At 40.5% G+C, this 23,280-nt stretch overlaps 1 protein-coding gene across 17 annotated transcripts in view; it reads right to left on the bottom strand.

Annotated features, from left to right (window-relative positions):
- Nucleotides 1–23,280, bottom strand: part of CSGALNACT1 (chondroitin sulfate N-acetylgalactosaminyltransferase 1) — a 487,912-nt gene that overhangs the window by 95,389 nt on the left and 369,243 nt on the right. For all 17 annotated transcript variants that reach the window (XM_056569152.1, XM_056569147.1, XM_056569104.1 and 14 more), the window contains one exon: nucleotides 1,532–1,748. In XM_056569152.1, the coding sequence (XP_056425127.1) occupies nucleotides 1,532–1,748 (217 nt within the window). The remainder of the gene's footprint in view (nucleotides 1–1,531; nucleotides 1,749–23,280) is intronic.

Below are 23,280 nucleotides of genomic sequence, written 5' to 3'. Positions count from 1 at the left end.
ATATGTGATGCAAATCTAAAGAGGTATAACATTCCTATGTTTTTCCTTTTTGGTGTCTCCCTTTGCCTTTTATGTGAAAAATATATGATTGTAATGGTAGAAAATGAAATAATAACATATTGTACTGATTTTAAAACGTTTAACAAAGATATTTAAAAAAAAAAGGCCACAAAGGCATTAAAATAACAAAATAACTGATACTTACCGGTCCGAACCCATGATGGTCCCCTCTTCAGTCTCCGGTCTGAGCATCCTATCAGTGGCCTTGGTGGTCATTGCGTAAAGTGATACCGGAGTGCAAACCAGAGGCTGAACAGGGGTCCAGTAAGGGATTGGAGATGAGCAGATACAAAGGGCTTTCACCGCCACAGTCCTGTGTGTGCAATAAAGCCCTGTGTGATTGTTCACAGCGCATACAAAAATATTTCCTGCTGCCTGGCAGATTTCTTGCAGCATCAAATACGTTGTGTGTGACTCTACCCTAATGACCCCTTTTTTTTTCGCTATAATATGTTTGGCAAAACTGAAAAAAAATTATATTTTTGCCCTTTTTATTTTGAAGCAGTGCACTTTTCAGTAAAATTGACATGTTAGCTTTATCATGTGGCTTACTACAATTACAATTTACACAGCATACATTATTTTATTTGACTACTTTTATTTAAAAAAAAATGTAATACCATATAAAAAATGGTTAAGATTACTGTATTCGGTATACCATTTTTTATTTTTCAGTCCAAGGCACCGTGTGAGGGCTTAGTTTTTGTGCCACGATGTTTCGTGTTTACTGGTACCTTTTTGGCTTTGATGGGACTTTCTGGTCACTCCTTTTTAAAATATGATGTGAACAAAAATCTGCATTTTTCTTTTTTTATTTATGTCATTATTTTTTTTAATAGTCTGGACAAGTGCACACATGTAGATGCTAAATATGTTTTCATTTTGTTGAATGTTTATTCATTTATTATTGCTATGGCATAGCATTGATCAGTTAGATCAGTGCTCTGTTAGTACAGTCTTTGTATCAGCAGATCTCCCCAAGGCAGGCATGGAGGCATTCAAAATGCTTTTGGCTGCCATGATAACACATCGCACACTGAAATCCCATTGTGAGGGTGCTGATCGGACAAATGACAGGCATGGAACTTGTCACTGAACCTCTTAAACACCATGATTGCTATTAATCAGTATGGTCAGTCATTGAAAGCAAGTCACTGTCTGCATGCCATACAATTATGACTCAGAAAACCAAGGCCCAGGCAGCTGCACCGTAACTTTACATGGTATATGTCATCCAGGGGTTAATATACACATTCAGGGTACGTTCACACACACAGGATCAGCTGCATATTTTTGCTGCATATTTGCTGCAGCTGATTTTACTACTCATTGAAGTTAATGGGTAGCAAAATCAGCTGCACAAAATATGCAACAAAAATATGCAGCAGATCCTGCACGTGTGAACATACCTTAAAGGTAGAAAAATAAAAATAAAAAAAAAGAACGGTTTGGCTGAAATTAACAGTCTTACCTGAAATTGTGCATGAACTGCTGAAACTTGTCAGCTCTTCTAGCTAAAGGGACAATGATGTTAACAAGGACATTTGCCATATTGAGCTTTTCATTCTTGACTTTCACAACAGGTCCAAATGGTCGAAAAAGAACAAGGCGTTTAAATTCTTGATTTTTGTCTCCTTTAAAAGTCAGTTCATACAAAGTCCCTTTATCACGTTCTGTTCTGTAAATTCCTACAAATGGAAAAAACAAACTATTAGAAATACTCAAATGAAAAGAAAAAATTATTGTATACAGAGGAGATATACCAGAAAGATCCATAGCCATAAAAATGTTTACAATTTATAGTTACCGGTTAATGACAGAATAATATATACACTAGACAATGCTAAGGTATTTAATAGTATTAAGTGAGAATTCCTATAAGTAACGCTAAAGAAATTTGGACTACAATTTTAGTATTGGGTAAATTTTTTATATCAAGACCAAAGAGCTAGGTTGTGGATTAATGGTTACTTTACTGAACTGCTTGTGTTTGGAACGGGCACCAGGCAAGGATGTCCCATGTTACCTCTGCTTGCTGCAAGGGCCTTTAAGCCTTTGATGGTTATAATAAGAGATCATCCAGGCAAAGTTACATTTGGACAGGAAAATCTATAGGAAGAAGTGTCGTCATAGGCCAATAATACCCTATTATTGCTGATGGGAAGATACTAGGTCCCAACCGGTAGCCATAGACACAATTAGTTCAGTCCCCAAAAAAATTATCTAAGTATGCACTATTACCAGTAGAGGTGAAATTGTGGACGTTATGAGAGATCAGGCATACAAAGGGCCATTGAATTTTAATATTTGCAAATATTTTTATCCCTATGCACAACAAATTACAAACAACTGAATGGTTAAGATGAGTGAACCTGCTAAAATAACCTGGATTTCACAATTATTTACCTGTTGCACAAGAAGCCCATTAGGATTACACTGTACTATTTTTAAACAATGAATATCCAATCTCATAAAGCGTTTCTGTTTTAAATGTGAAAACACTGCAAAGACGGGATGGTTGCTTTGAGGTTCCGAATCCTTGGGCCTACTATCTATTAGCCCTATTGGAATAGCTGAGTGTATGGGAGGCAGAGTAGAGACCTGCAGATGCAATTACTATAGCAAAACTTTGGGACCTCAAATTAGTTTAGGGTCAAATTCAGAAATTATTTAATGGGAGGCCCTGCCCTCTCAATAATCCATTTATATTGGAAAATATGTGACCTCAGAGGCATTATGAGGGGGGTTCAATATACTTTAATAAAGTATATCTCATGGTCGTAGAATCTATTTTTTCAACAACCATACATTTGGCCAAAGTCATATCCAGATTATATCTACTCTTATTAGATATTATTCTATCAAAACATCCAGTTAGGAGTAAGGACAAATGGAGAAGAATTTGGGTTCTATTGAGTAAGGTCAATGGCAAGAAATGTGGGAAAGGTTTTAACATCTATCTCTTCATGAAACTCACAGCTTCATCCACCTTTATGTTAATAAGAGAGTGTAGAAAATATTGAAGTTCCTTAATAATAATACGAGTGGACTCTAAGGGAGGTTTGGAGGGAGACCTTAAATATTATACACAGTCAATATCCCTCTCTCCCCATTTGTTTGCCTCTTGGGGTATATTGAGGACTTAGCCACAACAAAGCCCCAAAAAATCTGATGTAGCGAGAATGCTCTACACAGGAAAAAAAAAAACTTATTGCACAGCCTTGGCTAAATTAAACTGGACCAACAATGAGATAATTTTGTTAATAAGAGTAACTGGCTATTGAACTTCAAAAGGGGAGTTTACCATAAAAGAGGTGCCTTACAGAAATTCAAAACTGCAGTTTTTTTTTTATGGACTCTTCAGGTCTAGCTTTGAGACAATAAAATACACACTTGGTCTACTGTAGGTATAAATATGACATACCACGCATAACTACATACATAAAGAAATAGTGAAACTTAATTTGTATTAGTTACATTATCTGGTAACAAATATTTGATTGAGTTTGTACTATGGGTTACAGACTGAATGTGATATGATTTTCATCTTTTTCATCTTGGGTGTTGAGAAGAGACTTTTAATTGGAATATGAAATACTCATTGCATGATAATGTTTGTATTTTTTCTGGATTTTGTGAGCAAGGGAGGGTGAGTAAGGGTAACCTCATGTTGTAGAGAGTGGGGGGGGGGGTTGTACTTGTCAACACAGTTAATTGACAACACAGATTCAATAGGACTCACTATGAATCATTGTGTTCTATATTCAAATTTTATTTAAACCTGATCATGTTCTTTGACCTTTAAAGCCACTTTGCAAGACTTAAAACCATAATCTGCTCAATAAGAAATACATTTTAGCAGAATACACAGTTACCAGTCTGGTGATTTGCAGTGGTAACTGATGTATGTCACTATGTCAGATTAAACTAACAAACACTGCAGATAGTACAGTCTCTTTGAGACCAGCACTGTTTCAATGCAGCAGGCAACATCTGTAAGAGGTTTATATGCTTAGTTTATATCCGGGGTATATTAAAGGGGTACTCGAGTGGAAAACTTTATTTTTTTTTTAATCAACTGGTGCCAGAAAGGTAAACAAATTAGTAAATGACTTCTATTAAAAAATCTTAATCCTACCAGTACTTATTAGCTGCTGAATACTACAGAGGAAATGGTTTTCTTTTTGGAACACAGTGCTCTCTGCTGACATCACGGCCACAGTGCTCTCTGCTGACATCTCTGTCCATTTTAGGAACTGTCCAGAGCAGCATATGTTTGCTATAGGGATTTTCTTCTACTCTGAACAGTTCTTAAATTGGACAGAGATCAATGGCAAAGAGCACTGTGTTTCAAAAAGAAAATAATTTCCTCTGTAGTATTCAGCAGCTAATAAGTAATAGAAGGATTAAGATTTTCTAATAGAAGTAATTTACAAAGCTGTTTAACTTTTTGGCACCAGTTGATTTTAAAAAAAAAGTTTTCCACCGGAGTACCCCTTTAACCCCTTCCCGCTATTGGACGTATGCATACGTCCAAGCGATCTCCTGCGCTGCCGCGGGCAGCGCAGGAGATCGCGGGTGGGACTCAGCTGTCAATCACAGCCGGAGTCCCACCGCAGCTGCTGGGGCCGCGATCGCGCCGGTCCCGGCAGCATTAAACCCATAGATGCCATGATCAGTTCAGATCACGGCATCTACGGTGTTTGCAGGGGGAGCGCTCTCCCCCTGCCCATCAACGGCGGCGCTGCGATAAAATAAGGGGGATCGGGGGTGTCCAAGACACCCTCGATCCCCCTTGAAGAGATAGGAGTGAGGTGGCAGGGTTGCCACCCCTCCTATCCCTGCTATTGATCGGCGGAGCGGCCGACCAATAGCAGACTGGGGGCGGGGGGGTTAAAGTTCGGTTCCCCCCGCTATGCCCACCCATCGGTGTCCGGGCACAGCGGGGGGAACCGAGTAGTAGCGGCGGCGGCAGCGGCGGTCACTTACCCGGCGGCGGCTGTGATCACGGCGGCGGTGGAGGTGAGTATGACGCCGCGTGTCCAGGAGTCTGTTGCCTAGCAACATCTGCAGGGCGACAGTTTAGAGAGTGGTCTCTAAACTGTCGCCCTCCAGATGTTGCAAAACTACAACTCCCACCATGCCTTGACAGCTGTTTGCTGTGTTGGCATGCTGGGAGTTGTAGTTTTGCAAGATTTAGAGGGGTTCAGGCTGGAGATCACTGACAGTGGTCTCTAAACTGTAGCCCTCCAGATATTACAAAACTACAACCCCCAGCATGCCCAGACAGCAGTTTGCTGTCTTAGCATGCTGAGATTTGTAGTTTTGCAACATCTGGAGGGCCACAGTTTAGAGACCACTGTCAGTGATCTCCAGCCTGAACCCCTCTAAATCTTGCAAAACTACAACTCCCAGCATTCAGGAACAGCAAATGGCTGTCTCGGCATGCTGGGAGTTGTACTTGCGTGCCTCCAGCTGTTGCATGACTACATCTCCCAGCATTCCCTTTGGCAATCAGTACATGCTGAGAGTTGTAGTTCTGCAACAGCTGGAGGCACACTGGTTGGGAAATACCGAGTTAGGTAATAGGTTCAATTACCTAACTCAGTATTTTCCAACCAGTGTGCCTCCAGCTGTTGCAAAACTACAACTCCCAGCATGCACGTTCTGTCAGTGCATGCTGGGAGTTGTAGTTTTGCCCCCTCCCATGTGAATGTACAGGTTACATTCACACTGGCGGCGGATTACAGTGAGTTCCCTGCTTCAAGTTTGAGCTGCAGCAGCCGCAGCTCAAACTCCTAGCGGGAGACTCCGTGTAATCCGCCGTCAGTGTGAATGTAACCTAAAAACACTACACTACGCTAACACAAAATAAAGAGTAAAACACTACATATACACACGTACACTGCCCCCCCCACCACCCCTTCCCCCCCAATAAAAATGAAAAACGTATCCTACAGCAGTGTTTCCAAAATGGAGCCTCCAGCTGTTGCAAAACAAAAACTCCCAGCATTTCCGGACAGCCATTGACTGTCCAAGCATGCTGGGAGTTTAGCAACAGCTAGAGGCACCCTATTTGAGAATCACTGGTGTAGAATACCCCTATGTCCACCCCTATGCAAATCCCTAATTTAGGCCTCAAATGCGCATGGCGCTCTCACTTTGGAGCCCTGTCGTATTTCAAGGCAACAGTTTAGGGCCACATATGGGGTATCGCCGTACTCGGGAGAAATTGCCTAACAAATTTTGGGGGGCTTTTTCTCCCCTTATGAAAAGGTAAAGTTGGGGTCTACACCAGCATGTTAGTGTAAAAAAAAACATTTTTGTACACTAACATACTGGTGTTGCCCCATACTTTAAAATTTCACAAGCGGTAAAAGAAAAAAAGCCTCCAAAATTTGTAACGCAATTTCTCCTGAGGACGGAGATACCCCATATGTGGGCGCAAAGTGTTCTGGGGACGCACAACAAGGCTCAGAAGGGAGAGTGCACCATGTAAATTTGAGGTCTAAATTGGTGATTTGCACAGGGGTGGCTGATTTTACAGCGGTTCTGACATAAGTGCAAAACAATAAATACCCACCTGTGACCCCATTTTGGAAACTACACCCCTCGTGTAATGTAATAAGGGGTACAGTGAGCATTTACGCCCCACAGGTGTCTGACAGATCTTTGAAACAGGGGTCTGTGAAAATGAAAAATAAAATTTTTAATTTGCACAGCCCACTGTTCCAAAGATCCGTCAAATGCCAGTGGGGTGTAAATTCTCCCTGCACCCCTTATTACCTTCCGTGAGGGGTGTAGTTTTAAAAATGGGGTCACATGTGGGGGGGTCCACTGTTCTGGCACCACGGGGGGGGCTTTGGAAATGCACATGGCCAAATTCTCTCTCCAAAAGCTCAATGATGCTCCTTCTCTTCTGAGCATTGTAGTTCGCCCCCAGTGCACTTCACGTCCACTTGTTGGGTATTTCCATACTCAGAAGAGATGGGGTTACAAATTTTGGGGGGTATTTTCTGCTATTATCCCTTGTAAAAATGTAAAATTTGGGGGAAAACAAGCATTTTAGTGTAAAAAAATATATATTTTTTTACATATGCAAAAGTCGTGAAACACCTGTGGGGTATTAAGGTTCACTTTACCCCTTGTTACGTTCCCCAAGGGGTCTAGTTTCCAAAATGGTATGCCATGTGTTTTTTTTTTCTGTCCTGGCACCATAGGTGCTTCCTAAATGCGGCATGCCCCCAGAGCAAAATTTGCTTCCAAAAAGCCAAATGTGACTCCTTCTCTTCTGAGACCTGTAGTGCGCCAGCAGAGCACTTTTCATCCCCATATTGGGTGTTTTCTGAATCGGGAGAAATTGGGCTTCAAATTTTGGGGGGTATTTTCTGCTATTACCTTTTTTAAAAATGTAAAATTTTTGCTAAACCAAGCATTTTTGGTAAAAAAAAAAATTTTTTTTTTACATATGCAAAAGTCGTGAAACACCTGTGGGGTATTAAGGTTCACTTTATCCCTTGTTACATTCCTCAAGGAGTCTAGTTTCCAAAATGGTATGCCATGTCGTTTTTTTTTTTGCTGTCCTGGCACCATAGGGGCTTCCTAAATGCGACATGCCCCCGAGCAAAATTTGCTCTCAAAAAGCCAAATATGACTCCTTTTTTTCTGAGCATTGTAGTTCGCCCGTAATGCACTTCAGGTCAACTTATGGGGTACCTCCATACTCAGAAGAGATGGGGTTACAAATTTTGGGGGGTATTTTCTGCTATTAACCCTTGCAAAAATGTGAAATTTGGGGGGAAACACACATTTTAGTGAAAATTATTATTATTTTTTTTACATATGCAAAAGTCATGAAACACCTGTGGGGTATTAAGGCTCACTTAATTCCTTGTTACATTCCTCAAGGGGTCTAGTTTCCAAAATGGTATGCCATGTTTTTTTTTTTTTTTGCTGTTTTGGCACCATAGGGGCTTCCTAAATGCAACATGCCCCCAAAAAAACATTTCAGAAAAACGTACTCTCCAAAATCCCCTTGTCGCTCCTTCGCTTCTGAGCCCTCTACTGCGCCCACCGAACAATTTACATAGACATATGAGGTATGTGCTTACTCGAGAGAAATTGGGCTACAAATTCAAGTATAAATTTTATCCTTTTATCCCTTGTAAAAATTCAAAAATTGGGTCTACAAGAACATGCAAGTGTAAAAAATGAAGATTTTGAATTTTCTCCTTCACTTTGCTGCTTTTCCTGTGAAACACCTAAAGGGTTAAAACACTTACTGAATGTCATTTTGAATACTTTGGGGGGTGCAGTTTTTGTAATGGGGTCATTTATGGGGTATTTCTAATATGAAGACCCTTCAAATCCACTTCAAACCTGAACTGGTCCATGAAAAATAGCGAGTTTGAAATTTTTTTTAAAAATTGTAAAATTGCTGCTGAACTTTGAAGCCCTCTGGTGTCTTCCAAAAGTAAACACTTAAGTAAACAAAATAATATTTGGAATATCCATTTTCCTTACAAACAGAGAGCTTCAAAGTTAGAAAAATGCAAAATTTTAAATTTTTTCATCAAATTTTGGGATTTTTCACCAAGAAAGGATGCAAGTTACCACAAAAAATTACCACTATGTTAAAGTAGAATATGTCACGAAAAAACAATCTCGGAATCAGATTGATAAGTAAAAGCATTCCAGAGTTATTAATGTTTAAAGTGACAGTGGTCAGATGTGCAAAAAAGGGCTGCGTCCTAGAGGTGAAAATGGGCTGTGTCCTTAAAGGGTTAAATTTTTTTCTGGGTTTGTTTTTATTAAATAGCAGAAAGAAAGCAGCTATGATACATTTTACTTTGGATATCCTGCTCTGTAATTCTACCAAACAAAGTATGTTAGGTTCCTTTCACACTATACTGTTGCTCCCTTTTCAAAGACCCGTTTCAATGTCCCGTTTAGAAAACCTTTAAAAATGGCTATTAAAAAATCTCATTCAACTTCATGGGATTTTTTGATTATCCGTTCTCACCCGTTATAGCCCGTTATGACTAACGGACATTATTTGTGATGGGAGAATAATTAGTGCATGTGACGTTTTTTCTCCCGTCACAAATAATGACCATTAGTCATAACCGGCTATAACGGGTGAGAATGCATAATCAAAGAATCCCATAGGGAATTGGATTTTTTAACAGCCGTTTTTAAGGTTTTTTTAAATGGGACATTGTAACGGGCCTTTAAAACGGAGCAACAGTATACAGTGGTCCTTCAACATACGATGGTAATTTGTTCCAAATGAACCATCGTTAGTTGAAACCATCGTATGTTGAGGGATCTGTGCAATGAAAAGAATAAGAAGCTATATTCACCAGTCCCCGCCACTTCGGACCGTCACCGCTGCCCTGGATGTCGCCCTCCATCGCTGTCGCCGAGTCCCCGGGGTGTCCCTGTCGCTCCGGACTGTCTCTGCTGCCTGGGATCGTCAATCTCCATCGCCATCATCATGTCGCTACGCACACCGATCCTATTGGATGACGGGAAGGCGTGCGCGGCGACGTGATGACGAAGAAGGAGAGCGACGGCGATGCAGGGGATTCTAAAGAGAACGGTCCGGAGCACCAGGGACAGGTGAGTGACCATCACTGGAGCACACGGGGCACCTTGAACGGCTATCCGGCAGCAGCTGAAGCAGTCTGCACTGCCGGATAGCCATTTATGCGATGGCCCCGACATACAAAAGCATTGTATGTTGATGCTGCCTTCAACATGCGATGGTCTCGTATGATTGAAATGATCATATTCAGGGCCATCGTAGGGTGGGGGGGGGTCACTGTAGTGTGAAAGGAGCCTTAAGGAAGCTCATGCAGATGTTTAATAATTATTTTAGGCAGAGGATGCCCCTGTCATTTACAAACACACACCTGTTCTCTTTACAGGAAAGCAACAATAGCACCTCCACCAAGCAGACTTTTGTTTCTTAATTACTATGAAATTGCTAACAAAGCATTACTCATAAATCTAAAAATGATATCAAACTTTTGAGGAAATAAAAGGTGAAATCATAGAAACATGTATCCGTGTCTACAAATCACAGATATATTTGATATACAGTACCTTCCCAATAGGAAATATATAGTTTAAGAGCTGTAAAACAGGTTCACATCCAGACAGCAGATTCTGCATTAATTATATGTTACAGTATCTCTAGAATACAATCCTATACAAAGACACCATATGGTAAATTACATAGTACATTTGACTCCAAAGTACAGAACCAAAGGAACATCTGTGTTCAAAAAAACTCTGCCATGTGCACACATGAAAGCGCTGGAGGACCTATTCCATCAGAACAACCTGAAGTTTGTGGGACTCCCAGAAATAGAGCAGCAGGAAATGCTAGCAGAATGCTTGGAAGTATAGGGTGAGGTATAAGCAGTAGAAAGAGAGAAGTGCTCATGCAGCTGGACAGAACACTGGTGAGACCTCACTTGGAATATTGTGCACAGTCCTGGAGGCCGTATCTCCAACAGGATATAGATACTCTAGAGAGACTCCAGAGAAGAACTACTTAACTAGTACATGGATTGCAGGATAAAAATTACCAGGAAAGGTTAAAGTACCTTAAAGGAAAACAGTCAGATATTTTCTCATGCACTATCCAGAGGTACTGATGGATAGTGCTGGAGACACTGATTAAAACGAGCCCTACCTTACCCGGATCCACTCGGCCGTTCACCCGCAATTGTACTTTTATTCTATGTGTATATCTTGCTGTAACTGGCATGGGCGGGGCTTCTGCAGATTAACTGGCACTGATGTCAGCGCCGCTTATGAATATTCATCCCGTCCCTCCAGTTCTCCCTCTCTTTGCCGCTCCTAACTGGAAGTAGGGGGGATGAATATTCATAAGCGGCGCTGATGTCAGTGCCAGTTAACCTGCAGAAGCCCCGCCCGTGCCAGTTACAGCAAGATATAAACATAGAATAAAACTACAATTGCGGATGAACAGCCGGGTGGATCCGGGTAAGGTAGGGCTTGTTGGAATCAGCATCTCCCACACTATCCACCAGTACTGTGGATAGTGCGGGAGAAAATATCTGACAGTTTTCCTTTAACATGTATAGCTTGGAAGAAAGACGAGACAGAGGGGATATGATAGAATGGTTGGATCTTTTAAATACATAAACAGAATGAATACAGTAAAACTACCACAAGAGGAAATTGTTTTAAATTAGAGGGGCAAAGGTTTAAAAGCAATGTCAGGAAGTATTACTTTACTGAGAGAGTAGTGGATACATTCATTCTATTTTTCTATGTTCACACAATGGAATTTCCGTGTAAAATTCCGCATTAGAATTCTGCACGGAGATTCAGCAACAGCAGAGTCCCATTGATATCAATGGAATTCTGCTGCACTGTGCACATGGCCGAATTTCTGCAGCAGATGTTTCTGCTACAAAAAATGTCTACCCTTTCCGCAGAGTCCATACAGAAATGCATTGCCGTCTAGGAGACAGTCCCGCTGTTGGAGAAATGCCCACATGGAAATTTTCTAAGCGGACATTCTCCCATGTGAACATAGCCTTAAAGGTACCACAGCTGGAGGAGTTGTATGAAAGAGAGTTACCTAGAAATCTCGCTATAGAATGCAAGTGTCATGTGAAAAGAGAACAATGCATAGAACCTGAGCCCTCTTCCCTGCACTATACCTCAGAAACAAGAAAGAAGTTATAATAAAGATATAATAAAGTTTTATTTGATAATCTTCAAGCTAAGACACTTAAATTTCGGGGTGGGGGGGGTGGGGGGTTCGCGTCTAAAATTAAAAAAACATGCTTCCCGGCACCTCAGCAGAGCAAATCGGAACCACCGTGGTATAACAGTGGTGTCCCGATCAGCTGAGAGGACGCAAGGGGGGTCCCTACCTTCCTCCTCGCCGTCCGATCGTAGCTCTATTGCTCCATGCCTGATATCCAGGCTGGAGCAACGGAGCGCCGATAACACTGATCAATTCTATGCTATGGAATTGCATTGAACAGTGTATGCAAACAGAAGATTGCATGTTGCATGTTATAGACCCCTATGTGGGCTATAAATGTGTTAAAAAAAGAAAAGAAAAAAAAAGTTAATAAATGTCATTTAACCCTTTCCCTAATAAAAGCTTGAATCACCCCCCTTTTCCCATAAAAAAAAATGTAAACAAAACTAAATATAAACATATGTGGTACCTCCACGTGTGTAAATGTCCGAACTATAAAAATATAATGCTAATTAAACTGCATGGTCAATGGCATACAAGTAGAAAAATTCCAAAACTGCGTATTTTTGGTCACTTCATATACTCTAAAAAATGCAGAAAAACTGATCAAAAAGTCCCATCAAAACAGAAAAAAATGAACCCTCATACCGCCCCATATGCAGAAAAATAAAAAAGTTATAAGGGTCAGAAGAGGACATTTTTAAACATACAAATTTTTGTGCAAAAAGTTATAATTTATTTTAGCAGTAGTAAAGCAAAATCAAATCTATATAAGTTGGGTATCATTTTAATCGTATGTCTAAAAGGAAAAATTGAAAAAAGAGGTGCGCTCCTAGTGAAATACTGTGATAACTGGAGTGATGTGTGCCAAGTAGTGTTGCTCGCGAATATTCGCAATTCGAATATTATTCGCGAATATCGCATATTCGCGAATTCGCGAATTTCGCGAATATAGCGCTATATATTCGTAATTACGAATATTCATTTTTTTTTTGTTTTTTTTTTCTTCACAGTACACATCACAGTGATCACCCCTCTCTGCTTCCAGCTTGTGTGGTGTAAAGAAGGCTGTAATACTACTGTGTGAGACTGGCGTGCAAAAATTCGCGCATGCGAAAATTAGCATATGCTAATTTTCGCATATGCAAATTTTTACGTATGTTGATTTTGTATATGCTAATTTTCACATATGTTAATTTTCGCATACGCGAATGTTCGCATATGCGAAAATAAAACGGGAATATAACGAATATGCAAATATTTCGCGAATATATGACGAATATTCGTCCATATATTCGCGAATATTCGCGAATTCGAATATGGCCTATGCCGCTCAACACTAGTGCCAAGTAATGCACCTTGCCATAGAGTACAACACCTTAGAAGACATGTAGACTGGCTTTGAGGTGTCTCCAGAGGGGTGGCTGCCTCGTTGTCCTTGACCGTGACCTCCAGGTACAGTATGATAAGTAGGAATAAAGTAGAAAATTTAGGACTTCTCAGATGGCGCCTTCCCAGGTAGAAAAAATCTGCCACAGTAGGTTAAAATGGCAATCTTTTATTGGTAATTCAGGTGATCGTATGGACCTACAGAATAAAAATAAGGTCTCTTTTCTTACTGAAAAGAGAAGCCCCCAAACATTACAAAATGGTGTTTTTTTCCAATTTTGTCCCACAAAATTATTTTTTTCGCCGTAGATTTTTTGGTAAAATGACTGATGTCATTACAAAATACAATTGGTAGCGCATAAAACAAGTTCTCATATGGGTCTGTAGGTGGAAAACTCAAAGCATTATGATTTTCAAAAGGTGAGGAGGAAAAAACAAAAGTGCAAAAACGGAAAAATCGATTTTTTTTAATCAACTGGTGCCAGAAACTTAAACAGATTTGTAAATTACTTATATTTAAAAATCTTAATCCTTCCAGCACTTATCAGCTGCTGTATGTTCCACAAGTTCTTTTCTTTTTAAATGTATTTTCTGTTAGACCACAGTGCTCTCTGCTGACACCTCTGTCCATGTCAAGAACTGTCCGGAGCAGGAGAGGTTTGCTATGGGGATTTTCTACTACTATGGAAAAAGAAAAGAGCTTCCTGTGGAGCACACAGCAGCTGATAAGTACTAGAAGTATTAAGATTTTTAAATAGAAATAATCTATTGATTTGTTAAACTTTCTGGCACCAGTTGATTTAGAAAAAAAAAAAAAATTCCACCAGAATACCCGTTCTTCTGGTTTAAAGCTCCTGAAATATAGAAGGAGACCGAGACATTTGAGGATCCTGAAATTAAGATAGAAACAGTTTGTAACCATTTCTAACTTCTCTTTGACAATTTATGTAGTACTCAGTGATAAAGAGAGGCAGTGTCAGTGTTGTCAATCACATGATTGCCAAGTGCCCCATAGCATAGAAGTGTTTCAATTTAAAGGGGTATTCCAGGGAAAAACTTTTTTTTTTTATATCAACTGGCTCTAGAAAGTTAAACAGATTTGCAAATGACTTCTATTATAAAATCTTAATCCTTTCAATAATTATCAGCTGCTGAAGTTGAGTTGTTCTTTTCTGTCTGGCAACAGTGCTCTCTGCTGACATCACTGCCTGTCTCGGGAACTGCACAGAGTAGAATAGGTTTGCTATGGGGATTTGCTTCTAAACTATGCGGTTCCTGAGACACGTGTCATCAGACAGCACTTAGACAAAAAAGAACAACTCAACTTCATCAGCTCATAAGTACTGAAATGATTAATATTTTTTAATAGAAGTAATTTACAAATCTGTTTAACTTTCTGGAGCCAGTTGATCTATAAAAAAAATAGTTTTTTCCTGGATAACCCCTTTAAGTTTAATTGTTCTTATGTAAGGCTGAACTACTCTAGATGTGGCTGTATCTATTTTCAATGTTTACAAACAAGTCCTTGTGCTCTTTTTTTAATTGGTATCTGCACAGATTTTTTTATTATGATGAGAAAAAAAGGAAATTAGTGCTTTGATGCAGTATCCATAGACATGGATTAGCCCCATTTAACTTGCGTTCAAAACCCCTGAGGAATTTATAGTATACAAGCCGATCTGACAGTGGATTTTTTCAACAGACAAATCCTTCATGGGAACATACACTAACTCTGCGCAATATTTTCTTACATTATTATGACCCTTATGAGAGGAAAAACCACTCGAAATTATTAGTAGCCAACAGCCGAAGCACCATTTTTGTGGGCATTTAACAAATTCTGTGCTTACAAAACTGACTTTTGACCACCTCATTTCTTCTCGACCAATTATCAGGGTAAGTGCTTTTTCCTAAGACATTCTGTCACAGGGTCAATGAGAACAGCAGTATATATGAAGCTGGTTTTGTCTATAATGGTTTGAAATAATAAAGCTAATTGTTCTTATAAAAATAAATAAATCTACCCTTTGGTGAACTTATGCTTACAAGTAAGGACATTTCATTACAAAGAAATGATCACAGACATACATATTATGCTTTGGCCCTTTACCCTTTCAAGACTGCAAAGGAATATAATTTACCTGTCAATATATATATATATATACACACATACACACACACACACACATATATACACACACACAAATACACTCTTGCTTGCATGCACACATACATAAACAGACCTGCACAATTTGCTCATCATCTCTATGAATTGCACTCAGTAAACCAGCTCAGGTCAGGTGCTCTGTGTGAACAATATGGAGTATAATGCTATGGTAGTTTAAAACAATATACAGAACCATGTGTATTTGAATCTAAACTATCAGTAGGTAGCCATTTGCCCCTTTAATATGTGACACAGATGGGTCTGACTGAGGCTGAACTAATGAGCAAATAAAATAAAAATGCAGCATGAAGGAAGAAGAAATAAACTCTTAGGGGGAGATTTATCAAAACCTGTGCAAGGGAAAGTTGCTGAGTTGCACATAGCAACCAATCAGATCGCTTCTTTCATTTTGCAGAGACTTTGTTAAAAATGAAAGAAATCTGATTGGTTGCTATGGGCAACTGGGCAACTTTTCCTCTGCACAGTTTTTGATAAATCTCCCCCTTAGTGTACATGGCTGAGGAAAAAAAATCTGAAAAACATATATAAAATAAATAAACAATAGCTGTTATCATTAAAGCTATTAAACTAAAACATTTGGGTGACTAACTAGAGAATCCATAGGAAGATGGTGGTGCTAGCGTACACTATCATAATAATAATTATATAACCAATAAATTACACAATTTGTTACAAATTGATGATTTAAAAATGAAAAAATCACCTCTAGCACATATTGGCTGCCGTAAGCCGTTCTGGGAGAGTGGGATACCGAGAGGTATGACGTCACGGAACACGCCGCACATGCTACAGGAGAGGTCTGGAGGAGCATGTCCATCCTACACTGTGCGGCGATATCGCTCGCATCAGGACCGGTTTTAGGTTTAGTGTGGCCCTGGGCAAAATCAAAAGTGGGGCCCCAAAAGTCGTAATAGTGCCCTAACCAGATTTGCACATTTATGGTCACTTCATATACCATAAAAAAATATCTAAAAAGCAATTGAAAAGTCCCATCAAAACAAAAAATGGTACGGATAAAAACTACAAATCACAGCGCAGAAAAATGACCCCCATACATCTCCATATACAGAAAAATAAAAGAGTTATAGGTATCACAATAGTAAAATTTTATATTTTTGTATAGTTTCCCCACATTAGGTTGGCAGCATAGTTCCCCCACATTAGGATGGCAGCATAGTTCCTCCACATTAGGTTGCAGTTCTACCACATTAGGTTGGGAGTATAGGTCCTCCAACATTAGGTTGGCAGTAAAGTACCCCCACATTAGGTAGGCAGTATAGTTCTCCCACATTAGGTTGTAATTCCCATACATTAGGTTGGCAGTATAGGTCCCCCGACATTTGGTTGGCAGTATAGTTCCCCCACATTAGGTTGTAGTTCCTCCACATTAGGTTATAGTTCCCCCACATTAGGCAGGCAGTATAGTTCCCCCACATTAGGTGCAGTATAGTTCCCCCACATTAGGTGCACTACAGTTTCCCCACATTAGGTGCAGTATAGTTCCCCCACATTAGGTGCAGTATAGTTCCCCACATTAGGTGCAGTATAGTTCCCCCACATTAGGTTGTAGTTCCCCCACATTAGGTTATAGTTCCCCCACATAAGGTAGGCAGTATAGTTTCCCCACATTACGTTGTAGTTCCCCCACATTAGGTTGGCAGTATAGTTCCCCCACATTAGGTGCAGTATAGTTCCCCTACATTAGGTGCAGTATAGTTCCCCCACATTAGGTGCAGTATAGTTCCCCACATTAGGTGCAGTATAGTTCCCCCACATTAGGTTGGCAGTATAGTTCCCCACATTAGGTGCAGTATAGTTCCCCTACATTAGGTGCAGTATAGTTCCCCACATTAGGTGCAGTATAGTTCCCCCACATTAGGTTGGCAGTATAGTTCCCCACATTAGGTGCAGTATAGCTCCCCCACAGACATACAGCCTTCAGCCATATACAGTGTATGGCTGGAGGCTGTATGCCTGTGTACTGCCCCACTTCAGTGCTCCAACCACCGCTCTTCTGGTCAGGGGTCACGATCTACTGCTATGCCCTATAGGCCATAGCAGTAGGTCCCGGGACCAGAGGAGTGGTGGTCGGAGCACTGAAGATGACGTGCCGCAGGTAACTTACCATGCACGTGTCCTCCTCTTTGATGTTCTGCTCCTCCGGGCGTACCCACGGGACGTCAGTAACGTCCCTGCGTGCGCTATCTCCTGGTGGCCCCTGTGTTTTTAAAGTTAACCGGGACATCCTTGTGTCCCGAAAAGATCTTTCGGTACGTAAGGATGTCCCGAATGTGACGGCTGCTCAGTGGTAGATCCCCTACCTGGATCTGCTACTGAGCAGCCCGCAGGGGGCCCCCTGGGGGATGGGGCACGGAGGTTATATAGCCTCAAGTTTAAGGCTTAATTAGGGTGTGCCCAGGCATACCAGGCAAACCCCGTGTGCACACCTATGGTAAGAAATGCTTGTTTGTTGGCTGATCTGGTTGTTTTGACCTGTCATAAAATGATCAAGCACCGGCCACACATCTAACAGTGTAATAGTGGATGTGCACCCAATGTCTGAATGAAGCACAGGAGCGCATGATTAATATCCATGTAATAGGCTTGGTAAATAAGTGCAATCGAGATCGGCACTCACTTAGCGGTAATATGTAATATGGCACATTTCAATTCCAGATAAGAAAGATAACATCAAAACCTGGACACCTTACATTTAATTCACACTTAGTGTACAGGCGGGATTGAGTTTTTTGAGTGACAGTATGTACTCTTTAAACCTATGTGATGCAAAATATTATATTTCAGTGTTTCATCCATGTCTGTTTACCATAACAGTTAACTGAAAGGTAAAGAAGGACTTTTTATTTACTCCTGACAATAACATACAAGAGTTAAATAGCTGCACTGATTCCTCTCTTACTAGGGGCTTTTTAAGCATCACACAGAGATGCTTAGAGAAAATGACTTTCAATCCACATAGTAGAGAACTGCATTGGGATTGGGATCACGATGGTCCCGCAGGACATGTTGAAAAACTTGCGGGCACAAGGCGTATCGAGTATGTTGCGGGCAGTCATGCACTATACCTATGGGTCCCACTTATCCCACGCACTCCCACCTCACAGAGCAGACCCCTCTGTCTGTTATAAGTCCCAGCTCAACTGGCATCAGGAGTGAGGCGAAACTCAGTAGAAGTTGGACACTAAAGTCATGCTGTGTGTCCGTCTGTCTGACGCTTGGCTGCACTGCTGTCTCCTTCCCCTGCCCTAAGTCATCTTGTAGGTGCTTTACTGTGGTGGTTCGAGAGGCAGCGTACGGATGTACTATGGCCACAGTCAGTGCTTCCCCACTTATGGTCATCCTAACTCAGGAATACGAGTCAACATTATGATGGTCAGAAATTCATCCAGAGCAGCTGGTAGGAGTATTAACCCCTTAAGGACTCAGGGTTTTTCCATTTTTGCACTTTCGTTTTTTCCTCCTTACCTTTTAAAAATCATAACCCTTTCAATTTTCCACCTAAAAATCCATATTATGGCTTATTTTTTGCGTCGCCAATTCTACTTTACATTAGTGACATTAGTCATTTTACCCAAAAATGCACGGCGAAACGGAAAAAAAATCATTGTGAGAAAAAAAGCCACTTTGTAACTTTTGGGGGCTTCCGTTTCTACACAGTGCATATTTCGGTAAAAATTACAACTTATCATTATTCTGTAGGTCCATACGGTTAAAATGATATCCTACTTATATAGGTATGATTTTGTCGCACTTCTGGAAAAAATCATAACTACATGCAGGAAAATTTATACGTTTAAAAATGTTCTCTTCTGACCCCTATAATTTTTTTATTTTTCCACGTACAGGGCGGTATGAGGACTCATTTTTTGCGCCGTGATCTGAAGTTTTTATCGGTATGATTTTTGTTTTGATCGGACTTTTTGATCACTTTTTATTAATTTTTTAATGGTATAAAAAGTGACCAAAAATATGCTTTTTTTGACTTTGGAATTTTTTTGCGTGTACGCCATTGACCGTGCGGTTTAATTAATGATATATTTTTATAGTTCGGACATTTACGCACGCGGCAATACCACATATGTTTATTTAAATTTTTTTTTACACTGTTTTATTTTTTTATGGGAAAAGGGGGGTGATTCAAACTTTTATTAGGGAAGGGGTTAAATGACCTTTATTAACACTTTTTTTTAACTTTTTTTTTTGCAGTGTTATAGGTCCCATAGATAGATATGAGATAGATAGATAGATAGATAGATATGAGATAGATAGATAGATATAGATAGATATGAAATAGATAGATATAGATAGATATGCAATAGATAGATAGATAGATATGAGAGATAGAGATATGAAATAGATAGATATGTGATTATCTATCTTTCTATGCTTCCCAACAGTCTGCCTCCAGCTGCTGCAAAACTACAACTCTCAGTATGTCTGGACATGGAGTTGTAGTTTTGCAACAGCTGGAGACACCTCGGGTGGGAAACACTGATCTATCTGTCTATCTAGCACCTATCTATCTATCTCACATCTATCTATCTCATATCTATCTATCACATATCTATCTATCTATCTCATATCTATCTATCTATCTCATATCAATCTCTCAATCTCATATCTATCTATCTATCTCATATCTATCTATCTATTTCATATCTATCTATCTATCTCATATCTATCTATCTATCTCTCATATCTATCTATCTATCTATCTATCTATCTGTATCTATCTATCTATCTCATATCTATCTATCTCATATCTATCTATCTATCTGTATATATCTATCTCATATCTATCTATCTATCTATCTATCTATCTATCTTACTGTGTTTCCCAACCAGGGTGCCTCCAGCTACTGCAAAACTACAACTCCCAGCATGCCTAAAGAGCCTTTGGCTGTATGGGCATACTGGGAGTTGTAGTTTTGCAACAGATAAAGCCCCCCTGGTTGGGAAACACTGATCTATCTATCTATCTATCTGTCTATCTATCTTGGCTCAAGGCCAAAAGGGGTTGTGTCCCAAAGGAGTTAAGATATACATTTTTTGTATTGCACATGGATGGATGCATGGTGGCCCCATGAGTTGTCAGTGCACCCCTGCACCGCAGTATGTAAACACAGACAGTGTTTGGCAGTGCAGCCGCAGTGAAGGCATGCAGCAGCCTCCTGTGCCTTTTCCCCCACCACCATGCTCCACTACTCCAGCAGCCGACTACAAAAACATTACACAGTCATGATAACACTGACCATGCCCTGACCAGCCCATGCCACCCATGATACCCATCATGCTATATGCCCTCCCTACTACTATGTTCAGTGCCACACTGATGCTGTTCTGTGACATCACTGCTTAACCCTGTACTTTGCAGCATGGCCTCCCCCTGTACTGTGCTATTACTGTGTATATTAACCATGTACTGTACTGTGATGGTGCTGTACATGTTAACCCTGTACTGTGATTTACAGTACAGGGTTAATATGCACAGTGACATCAAAATACAGGGTTAATATATACCGTGACATGCCAGTACAGGGTTAATATGCACAGTGATGTCACAATACACTGTTAAAGGGGCTATATGGCTAAAGGGTTTTATTTTCAGAAGTATGCCTATATCTAGTATATAAAAAAATAAACCTGTACTCACCTCCAGCGCTCCTATGGGGCCTCCGGTGTCCTGCTCCGGTCCCTGAGTGCAGGATCGGATCACCATGGGAGGTCTGCTGAAAATTATGTGGGGCCTCATGTTCTCATTTCGCCAAAGGCCTCAGAAAGTCTAGAGCCGCCTCTGCGGCCATGTGATGTCCCAGGCCAGTCCTGTTTCCTTACCTACGGCCCTGGGTGGTTAGGTGGACAGCAGGCTGCTTAACCTCTTGACCCGCGTGCCCCACGTGACATCAGTGTAGCATAGGAGGCTCCTCCCCATTTCTAGAAAAAGCAGCGTATGTGCTGCATTTTAGTTCAGCTAAGATTGAAGTATTAGCAGTTTCTGCTACTTGCCTGAGGTCTCGCCGGCGGTCTCTGCCTCTGTAGTCTCCCCAAAGGTACCACCAGTCCACCAGGCATGAACTTCCTTGCTATTCAGGTACACAGAAAAACTAGGTGACAATTTCTCACCTAGATTTTCCATGTTCCTGAATGGCATGTCTGCTTATAATAGCTGAGCTATATACCATTCAGAAGACCAGAAAAGCTAGGTGACAATTTCTAACCTTTCTTATTTCATTCTCCTGAATGGCATATCTTCTTATCATAGCTCAGCTATTATAAATAGATTTACCTATAACGTTTAGTCAAATCTGTCTATAATAGCTGAGCTTTGAAAAGCAGATATGCCATTCAGGAGCCCAGAAAAGCTAGGTGATAATTTCTCACCTAGCTTTTTCATGCTCCTGAATGGCATATCTGCTTATATGGGCCCCCATAAAAGTGATTTTTATTTTTTATAGCTGAAGAACAGATTCTATAAAGATATGCAAAGTTTCCATACACTATCATATACTCATTTATCCTGGTAATTTAATGTGCTTAAAACATGTGACGAATGCTCTTTATTTGTGTTAAACAAAATTGCTTTGTGTTGAGTTTTCATTTTATATATTTCTTCAAAAAGGCCCATCAAAATCTTCAGCACCAGGCCCATGATGCTCTTAATCCGGCCCTCAACACGTCTGTGATCAGTGTTATCGGTGCTTGACTGCTCCTGCCTGGATCTCAGGCACGGAGCAGTCATTCGCCGATCGGACACCGAGGAGGCAGGTAAGGGCCCTCCTGGTGTCCTGTAAGCTGTTCGGGACGCCGCGATTTCACCGTGGCGGTCCCGAACAGCCCGACTGAGCAGCCGGGTCACTTTCACTTTCCCTTTAGAAGGGTTAATACCGCACATCGCCGCGATCGGCGATGTGTGGTATTAGCCGCGGGTCCCAGCCGTTGATGAGCGCCGGGACCGACGCGATATGATGCGGGATCGCGGCGCGATCCCGCTTCATATCGTGGGAGCCAGCGCAGGACGTAAATATACGTCCTGCGTCGTTAAGGGGTTAAAGAAGTATTCTCTATTTTTATTTTTTTTTGCTTATATAGTGCAGCATAGGCTATTATTCCAGAATAATGTAGAGTTTCCTGTATATGCCATTTTCTAACCACATTTTACTTATGTGGCAGGCATGGGGTAAGCTCCATCTTCGGTGTGCATTGTATATTGCAGCCTACATTTCCCATGAATCCTCTGCTAATGCTGGACTTCGCCCAGGTGAATTTATTAGACTCATAAGTGGGTTTGTGTCAGTTCACACTATGCAGTTCTGATGTGTTTTCTTACTTAAAGTGCATTTGAGAGAAATATTGGCCAGAAAGAAAGTTATTTAATATATAATCAAAATTTAGGTATGTTATGAAGATTTTACATCTTTTTACTGCATTTTTACACTTGTTTTACTGCATCATAGGCAGTGTTCACACATTGCTGCTAATTAGCAGTACCGCATCTAATTACCTAATGTGTTTTTGACAGAAATTACCGATATAGTGGTAAAATAGAGCGTTTTATTGCAATTATGCAAATGGAAGTTAAATGCGCAATTTTTCCTGCAATTTTGGTAATTAGTATTTTGTAATTAACTGTGTTACTGCTAATTAGCCAAAATGTATAACACAGCCTTAGCTGTTTTTGCACTGGAATAAAACAAGTGGAGCTGTAGGACTAGTGATGGTGAGTGTGCATGACACAGTATAGGCAAAAAAAAAATACCACACAAAACATGATGTGCTTCTTTATGGGGTTTGGATAGTCACACCGCAGGATAGTCAGGTGCTTAACCCCTTAAGGACTCAGCGTTTTTCAGTTTTTGCCTTTTAAAAATCA

Source organism: Hyla sarda, chromosome 1, assembly GCF_029499605.1.
Source record: "Hyla sarda isolate aHylSar1 chromosome 1, aHylSar1.hap1, whole genome shotgun sequence".
Classification (NCBI taxonomy): domain Eukaryota; kingdom Metazoa; phylum Chordata; class Amphibia; order Anura; family Hylidae; genus Hyla; species Hyla sarda.
Note: the sequence above shows the minus strand (reverse complement) of the source record. Positions and strands in the feature narration are given on the sequence as shown.